Raw genomic sequence first — 26,200 nt, forward strand, 5'->3', positions numbered from 1 at the left:
ATACTACTCTAACTAAAGCTAATAATTACTCCCCCAACACATCAAAAAATTTAATTGCGGCTTCTGAGAAATGGGGCCTAAAAAACATTTCAATAGACTAAATATATTATGATAGCTGTAGCAAAATATTTGTCGTTAATGATTTAATGCTCTACTTGACTCCACATGTATATTCATTATTTATTATCGATTAGTTAAGACAATACACCTATTTGAAATTCGCCCTTTACTCACTTATAGTGAATGCATATTAGTTTATTTAATAATTTATAAAAATATTTATGCCTTTTATACTTTAAAATACTTAAAAACCATAAATCATCAGCAATTCATGTTAAAACGTTTATAAATCGAGTACAAAATAGTAAATTTGCTAATGCGATACGGAAACTAAACCTTGTGATGATTTTAAAACTACATTTGTGTCTTATTGGATACTAATACTGTAAATTATTTTACAAAACTAATCACAATCGTTTAATTTTAAATTACAAGAAAGAAAGAGAGTTCAGTCGATCGATTTTATCCAGTTTGATGGAAGTATGGAAAAAAAGTGTTTTTTCTTTTGTTCTTCAAAATATTTAGAGTACATGGTAGTTTATTAAAAAAATTATAGTATGTTTTACTTTATCGAAATCTTGTTTCTCTATTCTTGTCATATCAATAAATTATTTATATGTCTCACATTTTTCTCTGTATTTTTTAATGTAATCTTTTATTCCTGTCTTCTTCATTATCTTCATTCATCCTAATAGGCGTAGTGTTTGTTTAACCTTAAATAGCTTAATGATAGGATGTCGGTAGGTCATCTCACACCCCAGGAAGGAAACCTATCCTCACCTAAACAAAATTATACCCTATTGGTCATTTGTCTTAAGATATTCTTACTATTCTATTTTATCAATATTGTAGAATTTTCTTTTCACTCTGTAAATCATAAAAATCGAAAATATTTTCTACTTTTTTGCGTTTTAAAAAATTAGACTAAATAATTGTTGAGTGCCGCTTCCAAGATGAATTATTTACTGTCTCTCTCTTCAATTCGTCTCTTCTCTGTCCCACCTGTAGAAATTTTAAAATAAATACTGAGTTCTTAGACTAAACACACCTCAGTAGAATATTCTATAAAATCCACCTAGTGAAATTCCATTCTACTCCAGTCGTCAGAGATGAAAATGACACTGAACCTCTAAAAATCATACGAACAAGCTGAATTTTTCCAGAAATATTAATTTTGTGACCCTAAAAAAGACGCAAAAAAGTTTACTACTTTTACTCCCCTCACCCCCCCCCACAGAATCTGTACACACCACAGACAAAAATGTTTTAAATAAAAAATATAGCTGAGATAATTCTAAACAAAAATGTTTATAAGCATTTTGTGTGTAGAATGGATCGTTTTCTTAGAAACAACGCTTGAAGCGACTGTCGATTATGGATGTCAGTTACGCGTTCGAAATCAATATTCAATAAAATTTGTATCAGCTCGACGGTAAAAATTCGATATCTTTTGACTCAAGTGACCTATCGACAAAGTTTAAGATGCATTTTAAAGGTAAAGAGCTTGTCTTTTGTACGCAGTTTTTGTATTTTGCCGCAAATAAACTCAGATTTTATACAGGTGTTAAATAAATAAACGTGACGCGATTTTTGCGATTTTTAATGATTCTCAAGAGATCAATACAATTTATCCCTTTCATTGACTGGTTACCATGAAGTTTTGATAACTAGAGACCAATCTTTAAAAGCTATGGCATGCAATTTTAGTTTTGCGTTTTAGCAACAAATGTGAGTGATTTGAAATATACTTAAAAAACGTTGGATTTAAACTTTCACACCACAAACGATCTAAAACATTTAAAACTTTTTTTTTCAATTACACTAGTACGTTTTTCAAAAGAAAAAAAAACTACTGCAATAATTTACATCTAAAACAGTCTTCTTAAATGCATTTTCCGCGATGTGTGATCGTTTGTAATGTAAAACATTAAATTCTGCGTTTTTTATTCATATTTCAAATGCCTCATATTTGTTACCACAACTCAAAATTGAAATTTTATGTCATCAGTTTTAAAGATTGATCTCTAATTATGAAAAGTTTACTACAACTGGTCAATAAAAGTGATCAATTTTATTGATATCACGCGAATCGTAAAAAATGGCAAAAATCGCGCCACGTTAATTTATTTAACATCTTTATAAAAACTGAGTTTGTTCTCGACAAAATACACAAACTGCATACGAGAGCTGCACTCTTTGCCTTTAAAACGAATCTTGATTTTTGTCGATAAAACATTTGGATCAAAAGATATCGAATTTTTACCGTCCAGCTGATAAAATTTTATTGAACATTGATTTCGCGCGCATAACTGACGTGCAAAATCGACGGTCGCTTTAAGCGTTGTTTCTAAGAGAACGTTTCATACTACACAAAAAATGCTTATAACATTTTTATTTAAAATTATCTCAGCTACATTTTTATTTGAAACATTTTTTTCTACGGCGTACAGATCCTGGGTAAATCGATTTTTTCACGGGCCAGCGGGGTAAAAGTGGTAAACTTTTTTGGGTCCCAAAATTAATATTCTCTTCAAAATTCAGCTTGTTCGTATGATTTTTAGAGGTCAACTCTCTGAGACTGGACTATTCATTCTTGTAGAGATTGAATTTTTTAGATGGCGTCACTTTTGGTCAGGGAGCAGAGGGAGAAAGTTTGGTTGATCGCGGTATTTGTCCTTTGCAGGCAACGGCTGGGAATACTTTTATCAGAGATGTCTGATAATACCAGCTAAATAAGTATACAGTAAAGTAGTCTAATTTAAATTGATATCTGTAGCAGCTAAACAACAATCGAAATAAGAAATAGTCAAAGTAGTGCCAACTAGTTTCATCTTTTTCTAGTTTTAAGTTTTTTTAACGTTATTCTGACCTATCAAAACAGATTCTAACAAAATGCTGAATATATTCTGATGGTAAATGAAGGAAATATACCTAATTTTATTTTCAATTTTTTTTTTCTCGTATATGTTTAGTATAGTGCAGTTCTTTGTTTTGTTTATAAGTATATCTTTATCTTTTTACTGTTTATGACTAATACTTGTATGTAGAATATAAGAAGCGTAAATTCTCATCACTGCATATCATTATATGATAATGACCAAAGTAAATTATAATACTATTTTTTTAAATAGTTTTTTTATGAGATTCTCTTGAACACAAATGTTTTTACTAGTATTACCAGGCCATTCAGAGAAATTTATATTTAACATTATTAGATAAAGATTTAAACAGATTTAATAATTTGAGATGGACATTTGTTTGTAAGATGTAACCGATTATGCCCAGCTAAATTTATGTTACAGCGAGTAATTAAAACCAACTGGTTGCTACAAATTTCTATTGTTTAATTTCTCTCACAATCTTTTTTCTGTTGGGAAATAATAATATATTTTGAGTGAGAGTGCGTTTTCCTTGTCCCTTTTTTTCTATTAATATCAAATTTTGTTTACTTACATGTCAGTTAGTATGTTTTATTTTCTCATTTTTTTTAGATCTCATTATCCACCATGCTAGATTTATAGACCCAACTCCCAAAGCTAGCTGTTGTGTACTTAAAAACACATGAATGGAGGTTTGCAAGATGAACACACTTCAATCTAGAATTCTTATTTTATCTTTTAGTTCCAAGACTAAACGACCCCTTGGTTCAGTTTTTATGCTACTCCAAGTTATACCCAACTTCTGGGCATCTTCATTATTCTCACTATCCTTCCAGCCAAGTAAGGTTACAATATGATTATTTCATTCAGTTTTTGTTTTTCGTATCCATGTGTAAACCAGATTATTTTGTACTCTTTTCTATAATGTTTTCACTTCTTTCTCTATCATTTACACTTTTGCTGGTTATTGCTCTTAGTATTTTCATCTCTGTTTACATTATTTGTTCTACTTGTGTCCGTCCTTATTTTTGCAGTGTATTTTGTCTTTTGCACTTTAGTTTTCATGTCTAGAGTAAGATGTTTATTTCTTTACAGCATGTCTTCTTAGTATGATGTTTAAGCAATCTGCTACTTCATTAGCTTTTGCGGCTTGGCGTCTTACTTTATCTTCCGTATTATTTAAGTCGGATCTCTATCACAAGATAAGTAAAAGTCATGGTTGTTTTATTACTTTACCTTCAACTTCCAATTTACATTGTATCGGTTCTAAAGAAGTGACTGTTCTGCCATCCACTCATATTTTTTCTTTAAGTATTTTAATAGCTATTACTTTTCATATTTAGTTTTAATTAATGTGTATGTGTGTGTGTCTTTACGTACGCGACCTAATATATGAAGTAAGAAATTTAGAGGCGATTCGATTTGCACAGCCACAGTATTAGTATCAATACCCTCGAGAAACACTTCAGTTTTGTATAACCATCCACCTTTAGTGTGATACAACGCGGTCCAGTCACGAAATTCTATACCCAACGCACTAGAGAGAAAAGGAAGCATTTATTCATCATCAAAGGTACCGTAAAATATAATTTACATACGCAGACAATATTCAAATTATTTATTATTTTTGTATTTAACTTATTTTGGCATAAAAAATAACAGAGCATTAACCATTGACATTGACCTTAAAAAATATATAATAGATGTAACTATTATATTTTATTAGTACATCTATTATTGAATTTCATCGAAGGACCGCGTTGAACCACATGGGGGTTTATGGTTGCACAATTGTTTTTCCCAGGGTGTTTATTCGAATACCTACTTAGTGTGGCTGTGCAATATTCGAATATTCTCTTAATTATCTCTTAAGAATATTAATGCAACGTATACACAATATATTTAGTTACGTACGTCAAGACTCACACACACGTTAATTAAAACAAAATATGAAAAGAAATAATTAATAAAATACTTAAAAGAAATAATAAGAAAAAATATGTGTGGATGGAAGGAACAGTGGCCATCTTCTTTTTTCAGTAATATATCCAGATAATGGCGTTGCTAGACTTACTGACAATTTGCTAATATGTTTCTCGATCTTGTGCGGCATTTAATAATTTTATTGATCTGCTGATAAGCCAGACTATTGACGAAGATATCGGAGCAACAAGATTGCTGTCCTTCCCTTTATCTTTTCGTTTAGTATTAACTGCAGAATCGAGTATCTACCACTTCTCATTAAAGGCTTCAAGTATTTAAGTTTAGTCTTTTTTATCGTTTTTGTCATTTTATCTTCTTCTTGACCTATCCTGTTAAAGACTTCATTTCAAATGAGAAAGCAGTGGTCATACATTTTTAATTTAATTTTTATTGCTATATTTAGACTTTTCCCATTTTTGTTAAATCATTGTAAAATCCTTTTTATTGATCTTTAAAACTACCAATAGGTACCTAAAAAGATGTTGTATAGCTCCCCGCTTACAGCACCTTCCTAAAACATCTATGTTTAAAACACTGATAATTTAGATATTATCTTACATTACCGCTTATCTCTTTCATTCTTGTAATATCTTATTACTATCAACACTTGAACTTGTTTCGTTTTATACACTATCCGAAAAATGATGAACCATTAATGGTCTCAAAGAGTCTGTGTTAGGCGCTTCTGAACTGGATCTGTTATTTCCTACCGATTTAGTGGGATTATTGGTCTTCGGAACAGAGGCGCGTGGGGAAGCAGTTCGATTTAAATGGGCGTCTTTGGTTGTATTCTAAAAAACACAATTAAACATTAGAAAATAAAAGAACACAATTAGAGACAGTTGTTAATGAACATATAATTATTCAGCAGTATTTTCAGGTATCAGTTAAGTGTTTAATAAACATTTAATAAGACAGCTTGATCAATTAGAAGCAAGAGTTTTTTATTGTTCTGAGATCAGTTTTATACTTCTTACCCACCAACGATACTTTATAATCTAACAAGATTGTCTCAATATGACAAAGTCAAATTTAGACCTCCTTTTTCAAAATTATGGTGTTAAAAAATGTAAAAATTAAATTACGAAATAAAATTATAACATTTCATATTCACAATAATCATTTTAATCCGCAGGTATGTCAAAAAACTTTATTTGTCAGAAAATTATTTATCAGAAAATTGAACAACAGGGTCAAATTACTGAGAAATCACTAAAGTATAATAGAGCAGCAGTTCTTGTCCAATTGACTTAAAGAAAGCGTTTGACAAAGTAAGATTCAAAGATGCAATCCATCTTTTGTATAATAAAGAAATTCCATTAAATATTATAAAAGCTATCGAAAACATCTACCAAAACAACAACAAAATAAAAGTCAGAATAGATGGAAAACTTACAGAACCGATAGTAGTAGGCAGCGGAATATGACAAGGGGATTCATTGAGCCCTATTCTCTTTAATTTAATCATGGATGAAATCATTAAAAGCGTTACAAAAGGAACAGGATAAAAAATGGGAAATAAAGAAATAAAAATACTCTGTAACGCAGACGATGCAACATTTATAGCCCAAGATGAAGATAGTCTGCCAAGACTGGTCCACAGATTTAACGTAAGAGCAAAAGAATTTAATATGACAATCTTATCTCAAAAAACTAAAACAATAGTAATCAGCAAAGAACCAACCAGATGTAAAACAGAAATTGATGGCAATAGTATTGAACAAGTAATGAAAATAAAATACCTTGGAATTATACTGTCCAGCTATAAAGATACGGACAAAAAAGTGAGAGATCAAGTATAAACATCAAATAGACTGGCAGGATGCCTTAATAACACCATATGGCGAATAGACACATTAACACTGAGGTAAATTTATAAAGCCACTATAAGACCAATTATGACATATCCCTCAGAAACAAGACCCGACACAGCCACAACACAAAGGCTACTGGAAACGGCAGAAATGAGAGTACTGAGAAGAATTACAGGAAATAAGCTGAGAGATTGAAGAAGAAGTAAAGACATTAGAAGAAAATAAAACATACAGTGTATAAATAAATGGACACAAAATAGAAAAAAAGAATGGAAAAGTATAGAAGGAGAATGGGAGAGACTCGTGTCAAAATAGCAAGAGATAAGTCCTCAATCGACAGAAGAAGTATCGGACGACCGCGCAAAACATGGAGTAACATCCTTCCTAAGAGGTATTATTGCGCCAATGAACAAGCAGAATTGCTTATCAAGAGGAAGAAGCAGAAGAAGAGGAAAAAAAATATTTAGAATTAAAGTTAACTCGATTAGCCATAGGAAAACCAGAAAGGACTACTTTTACACAAATGTTATTCCTCTATTAGGCTGAAATATTCCTGGTAGGCTGGTAGCTCCACAAAGAAAATAATAAGGTAGGTAAAACAGAACAAAATTCTGTACAACTTATCGTATATATAAAAAAATTCTTACCGTTGGTCGATTAACATCATATATTCTAGCTCTATGGCTCAATTCTCCTTTCAGGCGCCATCCTTGTAAATAAAGATGAAGACCTAGAGGTAGTTGACTCTTACCATTTCTTTTTATTACTTGCCATCTACAAATATCAAGATATTTATCTTAAAATTTTGCCAGGCAGATTTCGATATCAAAAACGAATATGCTGATATTATACTTATCCACAAAAATCTTTATATACCAAGCAAGGTGGTCCAATGTAATTATGATAGAAATAAGAAACAAAAAAAGTAAAAACTTCCATCATCACGATGAAAAATGGGCTTTATCTTTTGGATCTTAGTATAAATAGAGTCAACTGCAGGCACTAAAGCATATCCGAAATCTACATGCAGGTATGGGATAAGATTTCCATTTCTGGTCAATGTGTAAAGTTCCACTAGACGAAATGGTTATTTTATCTTTTATATAACATCTACGTATTTTACACTAAAATATCTTTGTATCAGAAAAAATGCGGCAAAGAGTAATTGGAAGATGGATACGAAAGACACCGAAATAGCCAAAAGTAAGTTTGTATTATTTATAGAAGACAGGTCAACCACAGATGCAATTTTCTTTATATTGTAGTTATTGAAAAAATACAAATAAAAAAAAAACAAACACTTATATATATGGTATTTATTAATATTGAGAAAGCACATATAGAGTTCTCTGAGAGATTCTGTGTTAAACAACTAATAAAATATGAGTTCCTGGAGAGCATGTGAAGGTTGTAAGAGGTATCTGTGAGGTAGATATTTTAGAAGTGGAAATTGAAACGTCAATAAACGTATTTTTACCTTTAATTGTGGCTTATTCCCATTTAAATATAAAAGAAAAAGCATATCGACCACTTTATCAGATTTATGCCTAAACGCATCAATATGCCGGATATATACCGACTCAGCTGCACATGTAACTCATTTATCAATATAAAAATAAAATTTTCATCAATCATTTCTTTACATTGTCTATACAAAAATTCATATATAATTTTAATAAAATCTTTTGTTAGTAATTTGGATTTCTTTGACTTTTAGTATATTACCTTGTGATTAATTGAAAGAGTCTAGCTTTTTGTCCAAACTTCTGTAGTAGCTTAGCTGCTCCTAGTATTGCCTCTTGGTGAGTTGGAGAAATTTGTAGAGATCGCCAATAGTGCCAGAGCGCCTCTCGGTAATTACCTAAAAAATAGATTTATTAACATAAAAAAAACTAGGTTGTATATAAATAAATAAAAATTAACATATTTACAATATGGTAGTTATGTTTTATAAAATGGAAGGTATATCTTTTTTATTGTTTGTGTGAGTATCTTAAAATAGACTAAGGGCATTAGTTTAATTTTATTTAGTATCGTTTTTTGTGGCCAGTATTGTAATGATGATACATTATTTTTAGGATATATAGGACATAGTCATTGACACCAGACAGATAATAGAAAAAGCGAGGAAACACAATATACCAATCTTGCTCTGTTTCGTAGATTACACAAAGGCTTTCGATTCAGTAAAATGGGATCCCCTCTGGTGTATAATGAAAAATATGAGACTATCTAACTACCTAGTTAACCTAATAAAAAATCTGTATGACAAAAACAGGATAATGAAGAAATCACTATAGGAGACAGAATAATCAATGATATGCGATACGCAGATAACACACTTATACTAGCAGCGAACGGCTAAGCCGGATAAGCGAAAAATTCGGACTAGATTAATACCGGAAAAATAAAAGTAATGGTCGTAGAAAGAGCAAATAATCTACTGCATATACATTACGTTGAGAATTTTGAAGTGGTAGACAGATTTCTATACTTAAGCTCCCTGCTAATATAGCTAAATTAATTAAAATATGAAAAGAACAAACAATAATAAGGATCACTAAGCTCAGGTTAGTTAGTGTCCTCATTTTTTCCATTGCTCAATACGCTGCTGAAACATTAACTCTCAAAATAATTGATAGGAGTAAGATTAAAGCTTTTGAACTTGGGACTATAAAGGAATTGTACGAGTGTCCTGGACAAAACATAGAACCAATCTATCAATTTTAAAAGAGCTTTATATAAAAGACATGCTTTTTATACCTATATTACTTCGGCCACATAGCTAGAAGAACGGAGACTATGCAACTATTTATAGTAGAAGGAAGGCCGAAGACCACGAGGAAGACCTCCAACATGATGGTCAAACCAAATGAAGACTCTGGTCGGAAAATCCCTACATAAAAGCCGTCCATATGGAACAAGAGCCAATAGAGGCAGCAAGCTAAGAATATTTAGAGTGTCGCCATGCCCTGACAAGGGCTCAAGAAATAGAAGAGGGCATGCTCGAAAATTGTTTGTTTATGATACAAAATAATTGTCTACATGTCTGTGTCAAACATTGTCAAATAAGATACGGCGTTAGATATAACCTCCTGTCGCTTACTAATGTTCTTCTCATACACCCAATTATTAATCCCGACTTTGTTGAGACATATTATAGACTTACAGCTGCTGAAAATGTTGTGAACTCATAGGTCTACGAGTGTAGGAGGTTCTGTCCAGTAGACAGGAACCCAGAAGAATATATCTTGTTACAAGGCAATTCCTCTTAAGCCTCGAGTACTCTACCATGCCTCAGTCCCCAAGTTAAGATTTGACTTGATTTATTTCGTCTTTGCAGTTAGGCTCCTTTTTTACGAAGTAGTCTTAGACTCTTTTCTTCATTATCATTTATCTATTGTATATCCTCAATATGTGTGTCCAGATATTAAATTTTGGTGCAGACTGCATAGAGGCCCAAGCAAAGCTAACCTTCTGTTGAGTTGATTCGCTCTGAATTCGATTCTGTTTTGTGTTACATGTTTTTTTCTCATGTAACCGCAGAATAGACTAATATAAATAACAATGCTTTTGGCTAGTTTTATCTTTGTTTTGAATATGACTTTGCTTCTTCTTCCTAATAATAGTCCAACCAGTTTAATCCCTATTACTTATCTTATCTTATTTATTGTATTCGTTACATGTAAAATTACCCTCAATCTCTTATTACCCTCAAGTACCCTCAAGTACCAATTCCTAGAAAGTTAGCTTATTTTAATTATCCTATTTAAGTATCGAATATTTCTGCTTGGTTATTTATTGAACATTGCATATTAAGATATGCAGATTGACGGATATTTTCTGGTCTGTAGCAATTGATTTTTTTTGCATTTATCAAAATGGCATTTCCTGAGAGTGTTTTCTTAAAGAAGTATTTACACTATTATTTTATTTTTTATTACAACTACAGAATATGTGATAAATTCTTGGAGTGGACAATGGTTGTATTAGATCTTTAACTGGTCTTAAACCTTCTAGGATCATATTAATTGATCTAAAGATGGTCTTAATATTCTAATTGGCTAATATTTTGCCAATTTGATTTATCATAGATTGTTATAAATGATAAGAAAGCTTTACCGTTTGATTTTGGGAGTTGCTGTATTTAAGGGGTTGACTCGTTTTGGGTAAAAATTGGACGTCGTTCAATATTATTACTAAAGCTCGGATTTATAGGCAACAAAAATTGAAGAAAAAGGCGCCTATATAGGCATAGATTTTTAATAAAAAAGGAAGGAATATTAACATTTAGGCAAAATATAGGCAATAAAGGAATATAACTTGTTATTTATTGTACAAAGTGAATTAACGTAATATTAACTTAAGGCAGGTATATTTACACATCATAATCATAACATTAGTATAAATAAACTAGTAACTAAATAACTGTAAATTAATAATTTAACATTGTAACCACTTAAAATTTTATCATTAATAGAAACAACTAAATGTTTTTCAATATTTTCGGTCTTAAAACTATGTCTTCGATCACTTAAAATTAATTTGTACATTGAAAACGAACGTTCGACATCGACAGATGTAATTGGAGCATATTTCAGAGCGGATAATAAATCTGGCATAATTTGAAATTCCTCGGAAAATGTCCCATTCAAAACTTTAGCAACATTAGATAAAAACAAAAAAACCTTCATTCTTGTCGAAAACATATTTCATTTTTTTTTTAAATAAATTGACCGTTACTTCCAGGTGCCGACTTAATTTTCGTCTTTAAATTATCTATTAATTTTGCTGACTCACATAAATTTATCTCTTGTTTTTCTAATAAGGTAATTGTGGTAACTATTAATTTATAATTGTCATTGATATAAGCGAGTTCCTGTTTCAATTTGGGATTTTTTAATATTTTTTTTGCTTCTCGAATGGCTTCGGAAATATCATCATCAAATTCTTACATAACTAATTCTATTTCATTGCAGTGTTCAAAGTAAAAAAAACTGCTTCAAACCAGGTTCCCCACCTTGTAATTACTAGTTTAGGTGGCAAAGGGACACCGGGAAGTCTTTCTTTATATATTTGCACCCTCAACGGAACCTTTACAAAAACTTTTTTCATAAAATTTATAGAACTATTTACCAACGGAAACAGATTTCTTATTTCTTCAGCAATTCTATTTACCCCGTGGGCTACACAAGTGCAATGAATTAAATTAGGATAAAAAATCTTTAAATTAACAGCAGCTTTTAACATATATGCCGCAGCATCTGAAAGCATTAAAACTATTTTATTCACTGGTATAGCGTTGGGTAAAAAGAGGTGTGTTAAACTATCTTGTATAAATCGACTTATTGTTAAATTGTTTGTTTTTTCCAATTCTTTAACGGCAACTAAATAATGTTTTCTCGCAAAGTTTTCGTTCAAAATTCCAATCATTAAATTAGCTATATACCTGCCGCATACATCTGTCGTTTCATCCACGATAATATACAAAAAATTGCCCTCTAACTCCCGCTTAATTTTTGAAATACATTCCACATAACATTTTTCCACAGTATATTTTCTCAATGTACTCTCGTCGGGTAAGGATTTATTAAGATATTTTTCGAAAAAGCATTTAAAACTAGGGTTATTAACTTTATATAGAGGAATGTTGGATGCAATCATCATCTGGCATATCATCATTCAATCTTCTCTTATCCACTGCTGGACATAGATCTCCCTCATAATTTTCCATCTATTTCGGTCTTGTGCCTCTTGCATCCAATTCCTATGACAACGTTTTAGATCGTCAGTCCAACGTGTTGGTGGACGACCTCTGCTTCGGTAGGCATCATCTCTTGGTCTCCATTCCAGTATCCGCTTTGTCCATCTATTATCTGTCATTCGAGCCACGTGACCTGCCCAGTTCCATTTCTGTGTTGCTACTCTCTCTACTGCATCAGCCACTCCTGTTCTTTGTCGTAGCTGGAGATTTGGGATCTTGTCTCGTAGTGAAACGCCCACCATAGCACGCTCCATCGCCCTTTGACACACACGGATCTTTTGAACTGTTCTCCTTGTCATGGTCAACGTTTCCGCACCGTAAGTTAACACTGGCAAAACACACTGATTAAACGTTTTTCTTTTAAGGCATATTGGTATATCAGACGATTTGAAAATATGGATATCTGGCATAAATCAAATTTAAATGCGTCTTCTTCCTTTTTTTTTGAACTGCTTAAACTATCCCGCAGAGATATTTGGGCTTACTTAGAGGAATTTAATTTTTCCAAATTACGTTTATTAAGTGGGGCTCCACAATGCTGGTCAATAAATTACTTTTTTCTTCTTGAAATCTGAGAATTTAAAAAAAAATAATTAGAATTCTAAAACCGCTTTAGAATTTAGTTATGTTGTGAGATGAGAAAAAAAGAGAAAAATAAAACTTACCGATTTGCCGCATGGTTTACAAAATGCTCCATCTCCTTCTAGAGAAAGTTCCGAATAAGGTGCGATCCATAGCCTTAATTTAGACGTCATCTTTTCACACAAATGTCTAAAACGTTTTAAAACGTGTTCTTTGCTTTTCGGTATACGCAACAAAACTAAACTAGGATATAGCAATTTGTGACTAAACTCTGATACAGTAACCGACTGTACAATTGATAATAAACTTATAAAGCTTAGGGATTTCCAAATAGTTAACCCTCAAGTCTCGATCAGGTACATTTTCCTAGAAATCTGTTATATAAACAAACCATTGATATTTTATTATTGACCCAAAATTTTATTATAGAATGGTTTAGTAATAGAATAATATCATGGGTAGTACCATCAAATTTTAAAAAAGGCACAAATAGGCGGAATTTTCGAAAAAAGGCAAAAAGTGCAAAAAACAATTATAATAGGCAAAATAGGCAAAAAAGGCATTTTGCCTATAATCCGAGCTTTAATTATTACCATCAAAAAAAAATTTATTAGCTCCCAAAATATTGCAAATAAGCAATACATTAAAGCAAGTAATACATTAACATATGTAGAGGGTCAAATATTACATATATTGGTTGATTTGTGACTGGATGGAAAATATATGTTTTATTAAGATTAATACATAAATCAACTCCAAGATGATTAGCCATGCTATGCATGCATGCATCGTTGTTATATTTATATTTTCACTGTTAGAGCCTGTTGTTTTGTCTGAGACAGTTTCTCGTTTTACTGAAAAATTTCTAGTTTTAACTTAATTAAACGGTTTGAAAAATAAAAAATGCAGCATCTTTTTTGAGTTGTTGTTTTGAACTCCATTCGCTAGTAATAAATGAATCCGCCCTGAAATGCTGGGAGTAAATTTTAGAACTCTTGATGATTTAAAATTTGCACGGTGCATCGCTATAATCCATTTTTTTGCAATGATAAATCTTTAGGAAATCTAAAACTATTTATTTACTTTATCCTTCAGTTTTTAATGTAATTATAAACTGAAAATTATATAAGACTATAATATATGTATCTATTTTAAATACTTTTAACCTCTTTAGGGACGAATTAATTCTTTGAATAATAAAAAGTCCAATATTTTTCTATATTTTAATTATTAACATCCGGATACATGAAAAATTGCAAAAAAAAATATTGTCAAATTTGACATTGTAAAAGTCAAAAATGAAAACGTACACATATGTTGCCAATGGGCGGATGATCTATTGATGAAACGATTCCATGCACTCTGGGCACACACTTTCCTGAGACTACTTGCATCTATATCTTGTTCTGCGTTTGCAATTTCTGTCATGACATCTTGGTGGATTTTTGTAGTCCATTTTCATTGAATAATGTCCCAATCCATTTAAGCGAACTTCAGGTGCAACTTTTGTACACGTCGTTTTCTTTTTTTGGGCAGAATTTTCGGATGAGGGTCTTCCTCGTTTTCTTGCATTTCCATTTAACTCAATTAAAGTTGAAGCAATAGATGCTTTAAATTCTAGTAAAGATATTTTTGACGATTTGGCTTCTCTGAACAACAACCAAGCATTTATAATTGCAACATTCATGAAATGAAAAACAATTCTCAGATAGAACTTCTTGTTTTTGATGGCATGTGGATAATGAGCAATCATTCTATCTGATAAATCTACGCCACCCATGAACCGATTGTACTGAATAATAGCCTGTGGCCGTTGAACCGCAATGTAAGTCTTTGTTTTCCTATCCCATCTTCTTACAGTATCTTGAGGATCCTTACCAGCGAAAGATGAAATCATATGAACAAGGTTATTGTCTGCCCATCGTAGCACTGTAATATTGTTTTCAGATGTTGTCACGGAACATGAACCTCTACCTTTTTTCTTAAGAATCTTACCATCCGTCAGTTTTTCGCTAGCTTTGTGTATTCTGTTAGCTCTGACAGTTCCTACTACATGTATATCTGCATCTTTTAGGTAGATGACTAATGGTATAGAAGTGAATAGATTATCCAAAAATATTTTGTGATTGAGACCTTCTAATCCTGAACACAGCCTCACAACTGTATTACCAATGATACCCAATTCTGATTTATTTTGATTTTTTGAGGACTGGTACATCTCAAATTTTGATACATAGCCATTTGCTGAAGCTCGTACCCATACTTTAAATCCCCATTTCTTGGGTTTAGATTTAATATGCTGCTTATTTCTACTTCTTCCTTTGAATGGAATTATCATCTCATCAATAGCTATATACTCAGTTCGTGTTGCAGCATCAGCAAATGTTCTACTCAGTAAATCAAGAAAAGGTCGTACTTTTATAAATGCGTCATCATTATTCTCAGAAATTTCATCGTTATTGTTGAAGTGTAAATATCTTTTTATCTCTTTATATCTTTTTAGGGACATAGTGTTAGCAATTTGATAAAAACTTAGACCTGGAACGGATGACCAATACATCCGATAGGCAGGGTATTTTATGTATGTGATCATGATGTTGATAGCAAAAAATTGTTTCATTTCAGCAATGCTAACCGAAAATGAATGTTTTCCAGATTGAAGCGCATAACGAATTGTTTCTGTAGTAATTAGCTCGAAAATTTCATCAGGAAATAGTTTCACAAAGAAGGAATATGGCGTATCGCCATTTATATTGACTTGATAGTTACCTCGAAAAATTGGTGGATTGTTTATAAAGGCATTATCCTTTTCTGAATATCAGATTTCGGAACTCTGTATTGGTACAGGAAGCTCAGATGACAATGCTAAATCGGTTGCCCTCTTCTTACTGTATTTTTGTTGTCTGTATCTCAAAGCCAGAGGAATGTCATCATAGTCACTATCAGTATCAGAGCTACCATTTGATTCGGAAAGTTCTTCCATGGTATCTCTGTTATTTGGCAATTCCAATAAGGAATCCAATTCTTCTTCTGATTGGCCATCATTCTCAATTTCAATTTCCTCCAAATCTGAATTGTTTGGATTTTGCACAGAACTTAGAATGGTTACTTTCTCTGTTTTTCTGCTATAAAATGATTATGTAGGTATCTCTCTAAACATGGTGCCTTATTCTAAAATGAAAATAAAAACAAAATTATTTTGACATTTCTGCACCACGTACACAAATGTGTACGGTTATTTTCACGTAATTTACTCAAGACACCAAAATAATATATTTGATTTTATTGTACGATCTTGTATATTAGATATGTATTCTGTACTCACCAATTTTTGTTGCACAAAATTATGTCAAATTGAAAAAATACAGTGCCTGGACTTCTTCTCATAACCTCAAAACACCGTCAAGGAGACACGTGAATATAAAAATATGACGAGATACAAAAGTCAAGCGATTTTGATCTCTATTTCGCTGTAACTTGAGAGGGGTGATTGTAGACGTCCACAACGGTTGCCGCTACGTAAATGAGAACCACGTTTAAAGTATTATTACAATATTTTAAACGAAACGTACACAAATGTGTTTATGTCCTTGAAGAGGTTAAAGAGAAAAGTAAAGTAATAGGTGCTAAATTTTTGGTAAGTTTTCCAAGTTTAATTTATGAATTTACATACTTATCCATGGAATGATATATCTGTCCCTTTTTTTGTGGGTGCGTACTAAATGCACTGCCAGATAATATCATAATTAAAAAAAAATAATGTATTGGAAAAGTTTTAAATTGGAATTTACCCTTATAAAAAGTTTGCAAACACATGAAAACACTTATAGTTTCTAACGTTTTCTGCCATAAAGTGACGTCACGCATAGCTGCGCCAACCGATTTATGTTGATTTTACTCTTCAAAACGGGGTATAGCACACGGCGTGTCTATAAGATTTACTGGTCTAATATTAAAATAATAACATTTATCGTATTTTCATTGCAAAATTATCCACGACAAAGCAGCTAACTACGGAATTTACAAACCTTTTCGTAAGTCGTTTTTTATTGTTATTTATTTATTTAAAATATAATTATATTATATAAATATTGTTGATTGGTAACTTAATTCGTCTTATAAGGGAACCAACACAATGGCTATTTACAGGATGTTCTTACGGCTTGTTTTTGGAATTTTCGCACAATAATATTTGCAATAACCGCATTTAACAGACTTCCCACTGCCACTTTATCAGTTTCTTTGTAAAATCCTTTAACTCATGGATATTTTGTAATAAGGAAGTGTCGAAAAAGGGTTGTAATGGTTTCTGGGAACTGTTAACTAAAGCATTGTAATGAATTACCATCTAACGTTATAGAAAACAGAAATACTACATCGAAATTCACTAGTCTAGCATTTAGCCTTACTTTTATATTCTATATTTTTATGATAGACTTGAGACTCTTTGACGCTGACAAATGGCTCGTTTAAGCACCACTGTTTGAAATTTACTAATATGGTGTGTAGAAGAATCAATTACACTGACAATAAGTTGGTCTTCTTCTTAACTAGTACCATCGAAATCATACCTTAAAATAAATTCTACTTACCTTTTCTAATTAACCAATGTCCAAAATTTGTCGTAAAATAGGGATCTGTGGGATTCATATCTACCGCTTGCTTTAAGAGTTGATTTACACTCTGATCATTAGGGCCCCTGAGTTTTGCAAGTTCCATGTATGCAGGAGTAAATCTGGGATCCAGTAAAATGCATTTTCTTAACATGCGTTCCGATTCAGCCGATTTGTTGCCTTTTCTACAAAACAATATAAAACAATTAATACAAACTAATAATAAATTTTTCCTAAAGACACTGTGTCATTGCAATATTCTTTATTTCAACTCTTAAAATAATCTACGGTTAATACTGAAAAAATCAACCTTGTGACAGAAAAATTGATTTATATATTATTTATCATCTCAAATAGTTCTAACAGACCAAAAACTATTACAGTCTGCTTCCGTTGATTTAAATTTATCAACAATTTAAAGTTTTTTTCCGGCCTCTTTAAAAATACACCATAATTGGAATAAAATCAATATTAATTGACCCCCTCGGTAATTTGAAGTTGAATAAATGATATCTTGCCCGCTGACATTCAATAATTTGTAGTCGGGATTTCCCTATTACTTATAAGTCTTATAAGTCTCTGGAAGGAGTCAAAAGTGTGCCCAATATTCAAAACTGGTGAAAAGGGTCAGGTAGAAAACTACAGACCAATTTCCATTATTTGCAATCTATCGAAAGTCTTTGAAATAGTTTTGTATAATCGTATTTACTCACGCACTCGTAATCAGCTGTCTCAATATCAACATGGTTTTGTCTCCAACCGGTCCACTGTGACAAACTTATTAATGGTCACACAATATATCTCAGCGGCCCTAGATAATAGAAGTCAAGTTGACGTCATATATACTGACTTTACGAAGGCGTTCGACAGAATTCACCACGGCGTATTACTTTCTAAATTGTGTCTCTTTGGTCTCTCTGAGGATGCCGTGACTTTTATGATGTCTTACTTGTCAAATAGAACGCAGTTTGTTGCTTATAATGGTTACAAATCGGAAAAGTACCTAGCTTCTTCAGGGGTTCCACAAGGTTCTAATCTAGGTCCATTATTGTTCTTGTTATTTATTAACGATCTGTGTGAATTAATTTCTGCACCATGTTTATGTTATGCCGATGATTTAAAGATTTATTCATTGATAAGTGACCTTAATGATTGTCATTTTTTGCAGAGTGAACTGAATCGTGTACATGAATGGTGTAATGCAAATCATTTGAATCTTAATGCCAATAAGTGCAAAGTAGTTAGTTACTCTAGGAAACAGTCTAATTTATACCATCCTTATTATTATCAATGGCAATGAACTTGAACGTTTAAATAAAATTAAAGACCTTGGAGTTACATTTGATTATAAACTCACCTTTGTTGAACATGTAAATTTAAAGGTTAAAGAAGCACTTAAATCCTATGGATTCATAATTAGAAATAGTCGAAATCTCACTAATATTAAGGCAATTAAATTACTTTATTACACTTTTGTACGATGTAAACTGGAATATACCTCTGTCATTTGGTCACCTTTTTATGATGTACATATCCAACTTATAGAGCAGGTGCAGCGTAAATTTTTAAAATTTTTGTCTTTCAAAATTAACGGCATATATCCCAAGAGGGGCATCAGCAATAGTGAGTTGTGTAGCGATTTGGACGTAGTATCATTAGAATCTAGACGAATTAATGCCTCCCTAATATTCCTGTACAAGCTACTACATAATCTCATTGACTGCCCTGATATTCTTCGACAAATAAATTTTAACGTTCCATCTTATCCAGTGAGAAATTCGATTACGTTCAGAAATACACAAGCTAGAACTAATCTTATGTTAAATTCTCCTCTATTTCTCATGTGCAACTATTATAATTCCTTAAGTGCTTACTGCGATATATTTCACTGCAGTTTAAAGCAGCTTACTAGGATGGCTGAGATCTACCTAGGTGATTGAGTAGTTTCTTTATGTTAAGGTAAAATACTCGAAAAATGTGTTATTTAGTTAGTACTTATGAATTATTAATATATCATTTAATTTTAGTATTGTATTTTGTCCTATAAATGGATTCTGTTGGACAATAAACGCTATTATTATTATTCAGATTTAGCCATACGGCTCACACTCCCTCTAAGGGGAAAATTCACTCATCCCAGATACCTACGGTATCAAAAGGATTGAGCTCTGGTGGGACTCTTTCCATGTTATCGAGTCCTAGGTGACTTGGTACATCGGTGTATCTCCCAAAAATTTTCGAACGCATCTGGACGTCGAAAGTAGCACAGCTTTCTGCATGATCTTATATAGATGTTCATTTAGACCCAGCTTTCTTATGTTTTCTAGAAGGTTCTTCGGGATGACTCCAGTGGTAGAAAGAATAATAGGTATCGTCTGGGTACTTTCCATTCTCCATTGTCTCCTTATTTGTATTTCCAGATCTCTGTACTTGGCGATCTTTTCGTTGTACTTAACACGCAGATTATTGTTGTTAGGTATCGCCACATCGATTAGTGTTGTTTGTCTTGTAAGTTTATTAACTAGCACGAGATCTGGTCTGTTATGTGCTACAGTTTGGTCTGTGAGCACAGTGCGATCCCAGTATAGCTTGTAGTTGTCATTCTCAAGCATACTCTCAGGAACGTATTGATAATATGGGAGATGGTTTGTTTGTAGAAGTCCCAGTTTAAAAGCTATCTCTTGATGGAGGATCTTTCCTACTGAGTCATGCCGTTCCTTATAGTCAGTTGCAGCAAATGCCTGGCAGCCCCCGGTAAGATGTTGGATGGTTTCTTGGGCTTGACATCCATATCGGCATTTGTCGTTTTGGACCTGAGGGTCTTTGACGATATATTTCAGGTAATTTTTTGTTGGTATAACCTGATCCTGAATGGCCAGTAGTGAACCTTCTGTTTCAGGGAACATCTTTCCTGATGTCAGCCAATAGTTCGACGCTATATTGTCGACATGGTCTTGACTGACCTCATGGGGATGTCGCCCGTGCAGAGGTTTACCCATCCAGGTGCGCATTTTTTCGTCCTTAGTAAGATGGTTTATGCGCATTTCTGGTTCCCTCAGTTTGATCGGTGTTGTATCATCTACTGCGCAAATCGCGCGATGTAGAGTAGATGTCTCAGCCTGCACCTGAAAATAAGTTCTTAAATTAGTAATTTGTTTTTCTAGTTGCTCACTTATATCCATAAGTCCTCGTCCTCCTAAATACCGCGGTAATGTCGTTCTTTCTACTGCACTTCGAGGATGGTGTTTTTGTGCCTTTGTGAGGTGTGTTCGTACTTTTCGCTGAAGATTTTCTATATCGGTTTTTGTCCACTTAACAATACCAAATGAGTAGCTAAGCGCGGAACATGCGTAGGTGTTTAGTGCCTTAAACAAATTTTTACTGTTAAGATGTGAACGAAGCAGCTGTTTTACCCTTCGTATAAACTCAGTAGTTATCTCAGTTTTCATTTGCTTATGGTCAATCTTCCGAGCTTGCTTTATTCCGAGGTATTTATACATATCATTTTCACCCATGGCCTCGATGTTCTGGCCGTTTTGCATATCGAATCCGCCGGGCTGAACCTTTCCTTTGATTATATTTAAGACACGGCACTTGTCAAGACCGAAGTGCATACTAATATCATTAGAGAAATTTTCTACTGTTTCTAGCATCTGATCCAGGTGGCTTCGTGTGGAAGCTAGTAGTTTTAAATCATCCATATACAATAGATGATTAAGCTTTGCAACAACAGTGGTGTTATTTTTGATGCTAAAACCTGTGTTAGTTGAGTTCAGTATCTGGGATAGGGGGTTCATCGCTAGACAAAACCACAGTGGGCTCAACGAATCTCCTTGAAATAGGCCCCGGTTGATTGCAATATTTTCAGTTTCGATATTGTTTTCACCAGGTATTTTGAGGTGAATTTTTGTCTTCCAATCTGACATTATATGTTTTAAAAAGGTCACTATGTTATCATCGACTTTATATATTTTTAATATATCTATAAGCCATTCATGTGGCACTGAATCAAACGCTTTCTTGTAGTCGATGAAAGCAGTAAAGAGATTCCGTTTTTTGCTATATGCTTGGTTAGAAATGACAGAGTCGATGATAAGTTGTTCTTTGCAGCCCATGGAACCCTTAGCGCATCCTTTCTGTTGTGGCTCTATGATATTGTTTAGAGCACAGTGTTGGTTGATACGCCGGGCTACACAGGATGTGACCAATTTATACAGAGTTGGAAGACAAGTAATTGGGCGGTACTTGGTTGGATCTTGGGTGTTATTTTGATCTTTGGGAATTAAATAAGTTGTTCCCTGGGTTAGGAAAGATGGTATTTCCTGCGGATTAGAAATAGTGTTATTAATTACTGCTGATAGGCACTCATGAATACTCCAGAACTTTTTAAGCCAGAAGTTCTGAACGCCATCTGGTCCAGGAGATTTCCAGTTATGAAGCTCTTTGATAATATTTGAAACTTCTTCAGTGGTGAAGGGTTCGTAGGGAGCAGTAACGTAGTGTTGGCAGTTGTGCGCCGTATCTTCGATCCATCCAGCATTGGTGTTAAGAGCGGCTGGTGTGGAAAGTTGATTTCCCCAAAACTCATGGATTTCTTCTCGGCTTGGGTAAGATTTATTGGCACTTTCTGCAGTGGAATTGAGTTTCCGACAGAACGCCTTCTCGGCATTTTCAAAAAGCGTATTGTCACATTTTCGTTTGTTACTAATTTTGTATCTCCTTAGTCGGCCTGAGTAAACGGAAAGCTTTTGTTTTAATGTATCCAGGCACTGTTGTGCTGTGTTGTTTTCTGGATTATATTGTGAGTGTCTTGCGGTGGTTAGCATTATTTCTTCAGCTCTTCTGATTACTTTTCTACTTGTTGTTCCTCGAACATATTCCGTGATTTGACCAATGTCCCTACGTAATGATTCAATTTTCGTTAGCAGCCGTTTTTCCCAAGGTGCAACTCTGTTATCTGCCCCTCCGATATTAGTACCCCGTCGTGTTCTGGTCTTAATACCCATAACATTAGCAATTGCTGTTGCTGCACAGTAAATCAGCGTGTGCATATATTCCAATGTATGGGCTTCTACGACATAATTGGGCAGAACTTCAGTGTTCACAATTTGTAACAGCACTCCTAGTTTCTTACAAGAGTTTACTCTTGGTAGCGGTGGTCTGCTAAGTGGGTTTGTTCCATTAAACTCTTGTACGGCGCGTGCCATTTCGTTAACTAGGCTATCGCGCAACTCGTTCTCCTGCTGTGTATTATCAGGTTGAGTTTCTTGTTCTTGTATGACAACCTCAGGAATTGGCTCTTGTATTTCGTTAAGGGCTTGATTTCCAACTACCTCTTGATTATGAATCTCCCGTTCGACTTCGCTTCTGATGTTATTGCGTCTAGTCTCTGGGATCAGATTATTTCTGATAATTACCCGGTATTGATCTGCTACTCGTTGTTCAGATACTTGGATTTCTGGGTACTCTCTGCAAAATTCGGCATACAGATTTTGTCGATAGCCGATCGTTTCTTGACCGAGGTTTGTTACCTTATAATAAAAGCGCAAAATATTTTCATTCATGGACACAGTCCATTTCATGCGCTGCCTCGGTCGTCCCGCTTGAGTGAGCGCCGGCTGATGTTCCAGCGCAGCACCTTCAGCGAGCGGAGCTCTTGTTGTTGTTTGGCTCGCTTGTGGTTGTTGTTCTTGTTGGGCTGTAGCTGATTGTATGACAGGGGCCCGCCTCCTCAACACCCTGCCACCGACGTCCCGCATGCTGTCACGTCCAGCGCCGGCTCCAGACGTGCCCTGGCGATCCCCAGGCAGCGACCCTAAACATAAATTATTATACTCCATTATTATGGGTGTGCATTTTATACCTACTGCCAGGTGTCAGTTTTTGTTCCACGGCAGGTATCCCTGCTACCCTCTGGGTATCTGCGCTACGAATACCCAGAGAGCATCCCCCATTCGCAGGGGGCCGCGCCTGATAGGAGAACTGACAAAAAACTCCCACAGGTTATTATTATTATTATTATTATTATTATTATTATAAGTCGTGTGAACATTATTTAGTGTAAGCAACTCAGTTGCTTCCATAAAGTCCTCGTAGGCACACCGTCTCAGGACTTGCAACTTCAACGTGGAGTCATATGTCGCCATGTTACCTAATCCAACGGTAACTTTAACATCATAAGTATTTATAAGATATAATGTCGAACAAATGTAACTAATTATTTGTTAAAGGGGTTTTTACTCATATATTTAGTGGCTACATTCATGTACTCCTAGACACCGATGATGGAATGATGTATTCCGAAAACGTTCTGTCTAACACAGCCCGTTTGGGTTTTTAAATATATACCTTTTACAAAGGATTTTAATAAATTTTTTATTTTACTTATGTTCATTCGTAATTCTCTTGGAAGTCTTTGGTTGATAATTCTTCTATTTAAATGTCGTTTAACGTGTTGTTTGGCGAGTAAGTTCATAAATTCTAACCGTCGTATGTTGTTTGCTTTTGGTGTGCTTTGTCGATGATAAAGTAAAAAACAGCCATAGGCTAACGCCTAGTGCGTCTATCCGAACTATATATTGCACATTTTTTATTTATTATAATTTGATTTTATTCCCCTTGCCCCTTACCCCTTTGATTTTATTATAAACAAACTTGAAATGTTGAAACTTCCAGTTTCAACATTAGTGGAGTTTTGTTGATGCATCGTAGAAACTAAAAGTAAAAATTTTTTATCTTTCCGCTCGGTCTGTGAGGGTTTCAAACGAAAACAGCTTAAAATTTTTAGCTCGCGTTCCCAAGACATCACACAACGGAATATCTCACGGCCACTTCCGTTTTTTGCAGACAAACGTTTTTTCCGTTTCTAATTTCTATTTAAATCAGATAATTTTTGATTAGTATGTATAAGAATATGAGCTAGAATGTTATCAATTAGACACCTCTATATTTGTTAAGGAGATGCCCTTTTGTCCAACTGTTTGGCATCATCACAAAGTCCTGGTAAATGCCAAATTAGATAAGGTTTCTCTGCTCTCGTTCTTTATAAAAAAGGTTGTGACGATCACTTAAATTTATTTTTGCCATGATAGCTCCTTCCATTTTCAACTTTTTCAACACTTTTAGAATCGGATTTGTCAGATAAGTCACCACTATTATTTTCCAATACCGAATGTACCATGCTTTTTAATGCTATTTAAAAGGTCACTTGATTCTTCTATACCTCTAACCTCCCCTCGTTAACCTCATGTTCAGAAAGAGTTACACGGTTAGTACAATTATTAAACCGAAAGCCAAGATAAATATTATTACAAGAATTAATATTAAACTCAACAGGCTTCCGGGTGGAATCATGTCAATTATCACTTCACCGAGCTTTTACCATCCTCTTCGATGTCTTTCTTAGGGCTTCCGAGGTCTCAGTCTCCCGAGCCACCAGACACTACTACACTGATCACTAATCAATGTATTTCTGCTACTGGGTACAAATCGTAAAATAGCAGAGATGTAAATGTCATAGATCGTATGCAACGTCAAAGTCCAGAGTTATTCTTCTGTGTAGAATGATCGCCACCATGATGGGATTTAAGATAAATTTTCATAAAGGCAAATATAAGCCAAGCAATAGTAGGAGAAAAACCACCCAAATTACCATAACGGAGACGAATAGACCCCAAAATTTACATACCTGGGATGCCTAACAGATAGCTACAACACAAAGATGAAAATTATGCGAATAAATGCTCTTTTGGGACATCTTAAATCGGATATACTTACCAGGAAAACTAAATACCGGGTCTATGATTTGTAATTACTACATCAAAATCACTTTGTCGTAAGAAGTGCTCACTTATATGTTTTAGATCTGGGTACTAAAAACTCAAACAAATCGTAACAAGCAATATTAAAAAATAAAGATTCTTTAACAGATACATGAAGGTGTATGTCAAAATAACATTTATAGAACACGACATAAGTTCAAATTTTACTAAACTAACGGAGAACCTAATGTGGTAAAATTAATTAAGCTTTTAATGCTGAGATTGATGGATCATGGGGAGCACACGAAATTCCCTAAGTCAACAAGAATTATAATTCAACACATAATGAAGAAGTAACATAAGGGGCATCCAACATTACGATTTATGAACCAAGTACAGGAGAATATGAGAGAACTTAAAACAAAAAACTGAAGAAACTGAAGATCGAAAGCTAGAAATAGCAATAAATCTTCTTCTTCTAGTGCCGATTCTACTAATAAAGGACTTTACCCATTTCAAATTCATCTCTTCTTTGGTTTTTCTTAAAAGTGTCTGTGTATTTAACATGGTCAAGTTGCAGATGTGGTTCAGCTAACATGTTTATCGTCTACCAGTATCCCGTTTTCCTTTAACTATACCCTTTATAATCAGCTGCAATAACTCGTACTTCTCATTTCTAAGTATGTGCCATACATATGCTACCTTTCTCCTTTTGATGGTGATCAAAAGTTCTCTATTTCTGTTT

At 33.6% G+C, this 26,200-nt stretch overlaps 1 protein-coding gene across 4 annotated transcripts in view; it reads right to left on the reverse strand.

The window, feature by feature from the left end:
- Positions 1-1,308: 1,308 nt before the first annotated feature.
- Positions 1,309-26,200, reverse strand: part of LOC140449314 (protein O-mannosyl-transferase TMTC1-like) — a 1,384,234-nt gene continuing 1,359,342 nt past the window's right edge. For all 4 annotated transcript variants that reach the window (XM_072542477.1, XM_072542470.1, XM_072542463.1 and 1 more), the window contains 4 exons: positions 17,675-17,880; positions 8,462-8,597; positions 7,384-7,510; positions 1,309-5,713 (listed from right to left, as the gene is read on the reverse strand). In XM_072542477.1, coding sequence (XP_072398578.1) covers positions 5,546-5,713; positions 7,384-7,510; positions 8,462-8,597; positions 17,675-17,880 — 637 coding nt within the window. In that variant the 3' untranslated portion in view covers positions 1,309-5,545. The remainder of the gene's footprint in view (positions 5,714-7,383; positions 7,511-8,461; positions 8,598-17,674; positions 17,881-26,200) is intronic.

This window comes from Diabrotica undecimpunctata, chromosome 1 (genome assembly GCF_040954645.1).
Source record: "Diabrotica undecimpunctata isolate CICGRU chromosome 1, icDiaUnde3, whole genome shotgun sequence".
Classification (NCBI taxonomy): Eukaryota; Metazoa; Arthropoda; class Insecta; order Coleoptera; family Chrysomelidae; genus Diabrotica; species Diabrotica undecimpunctata.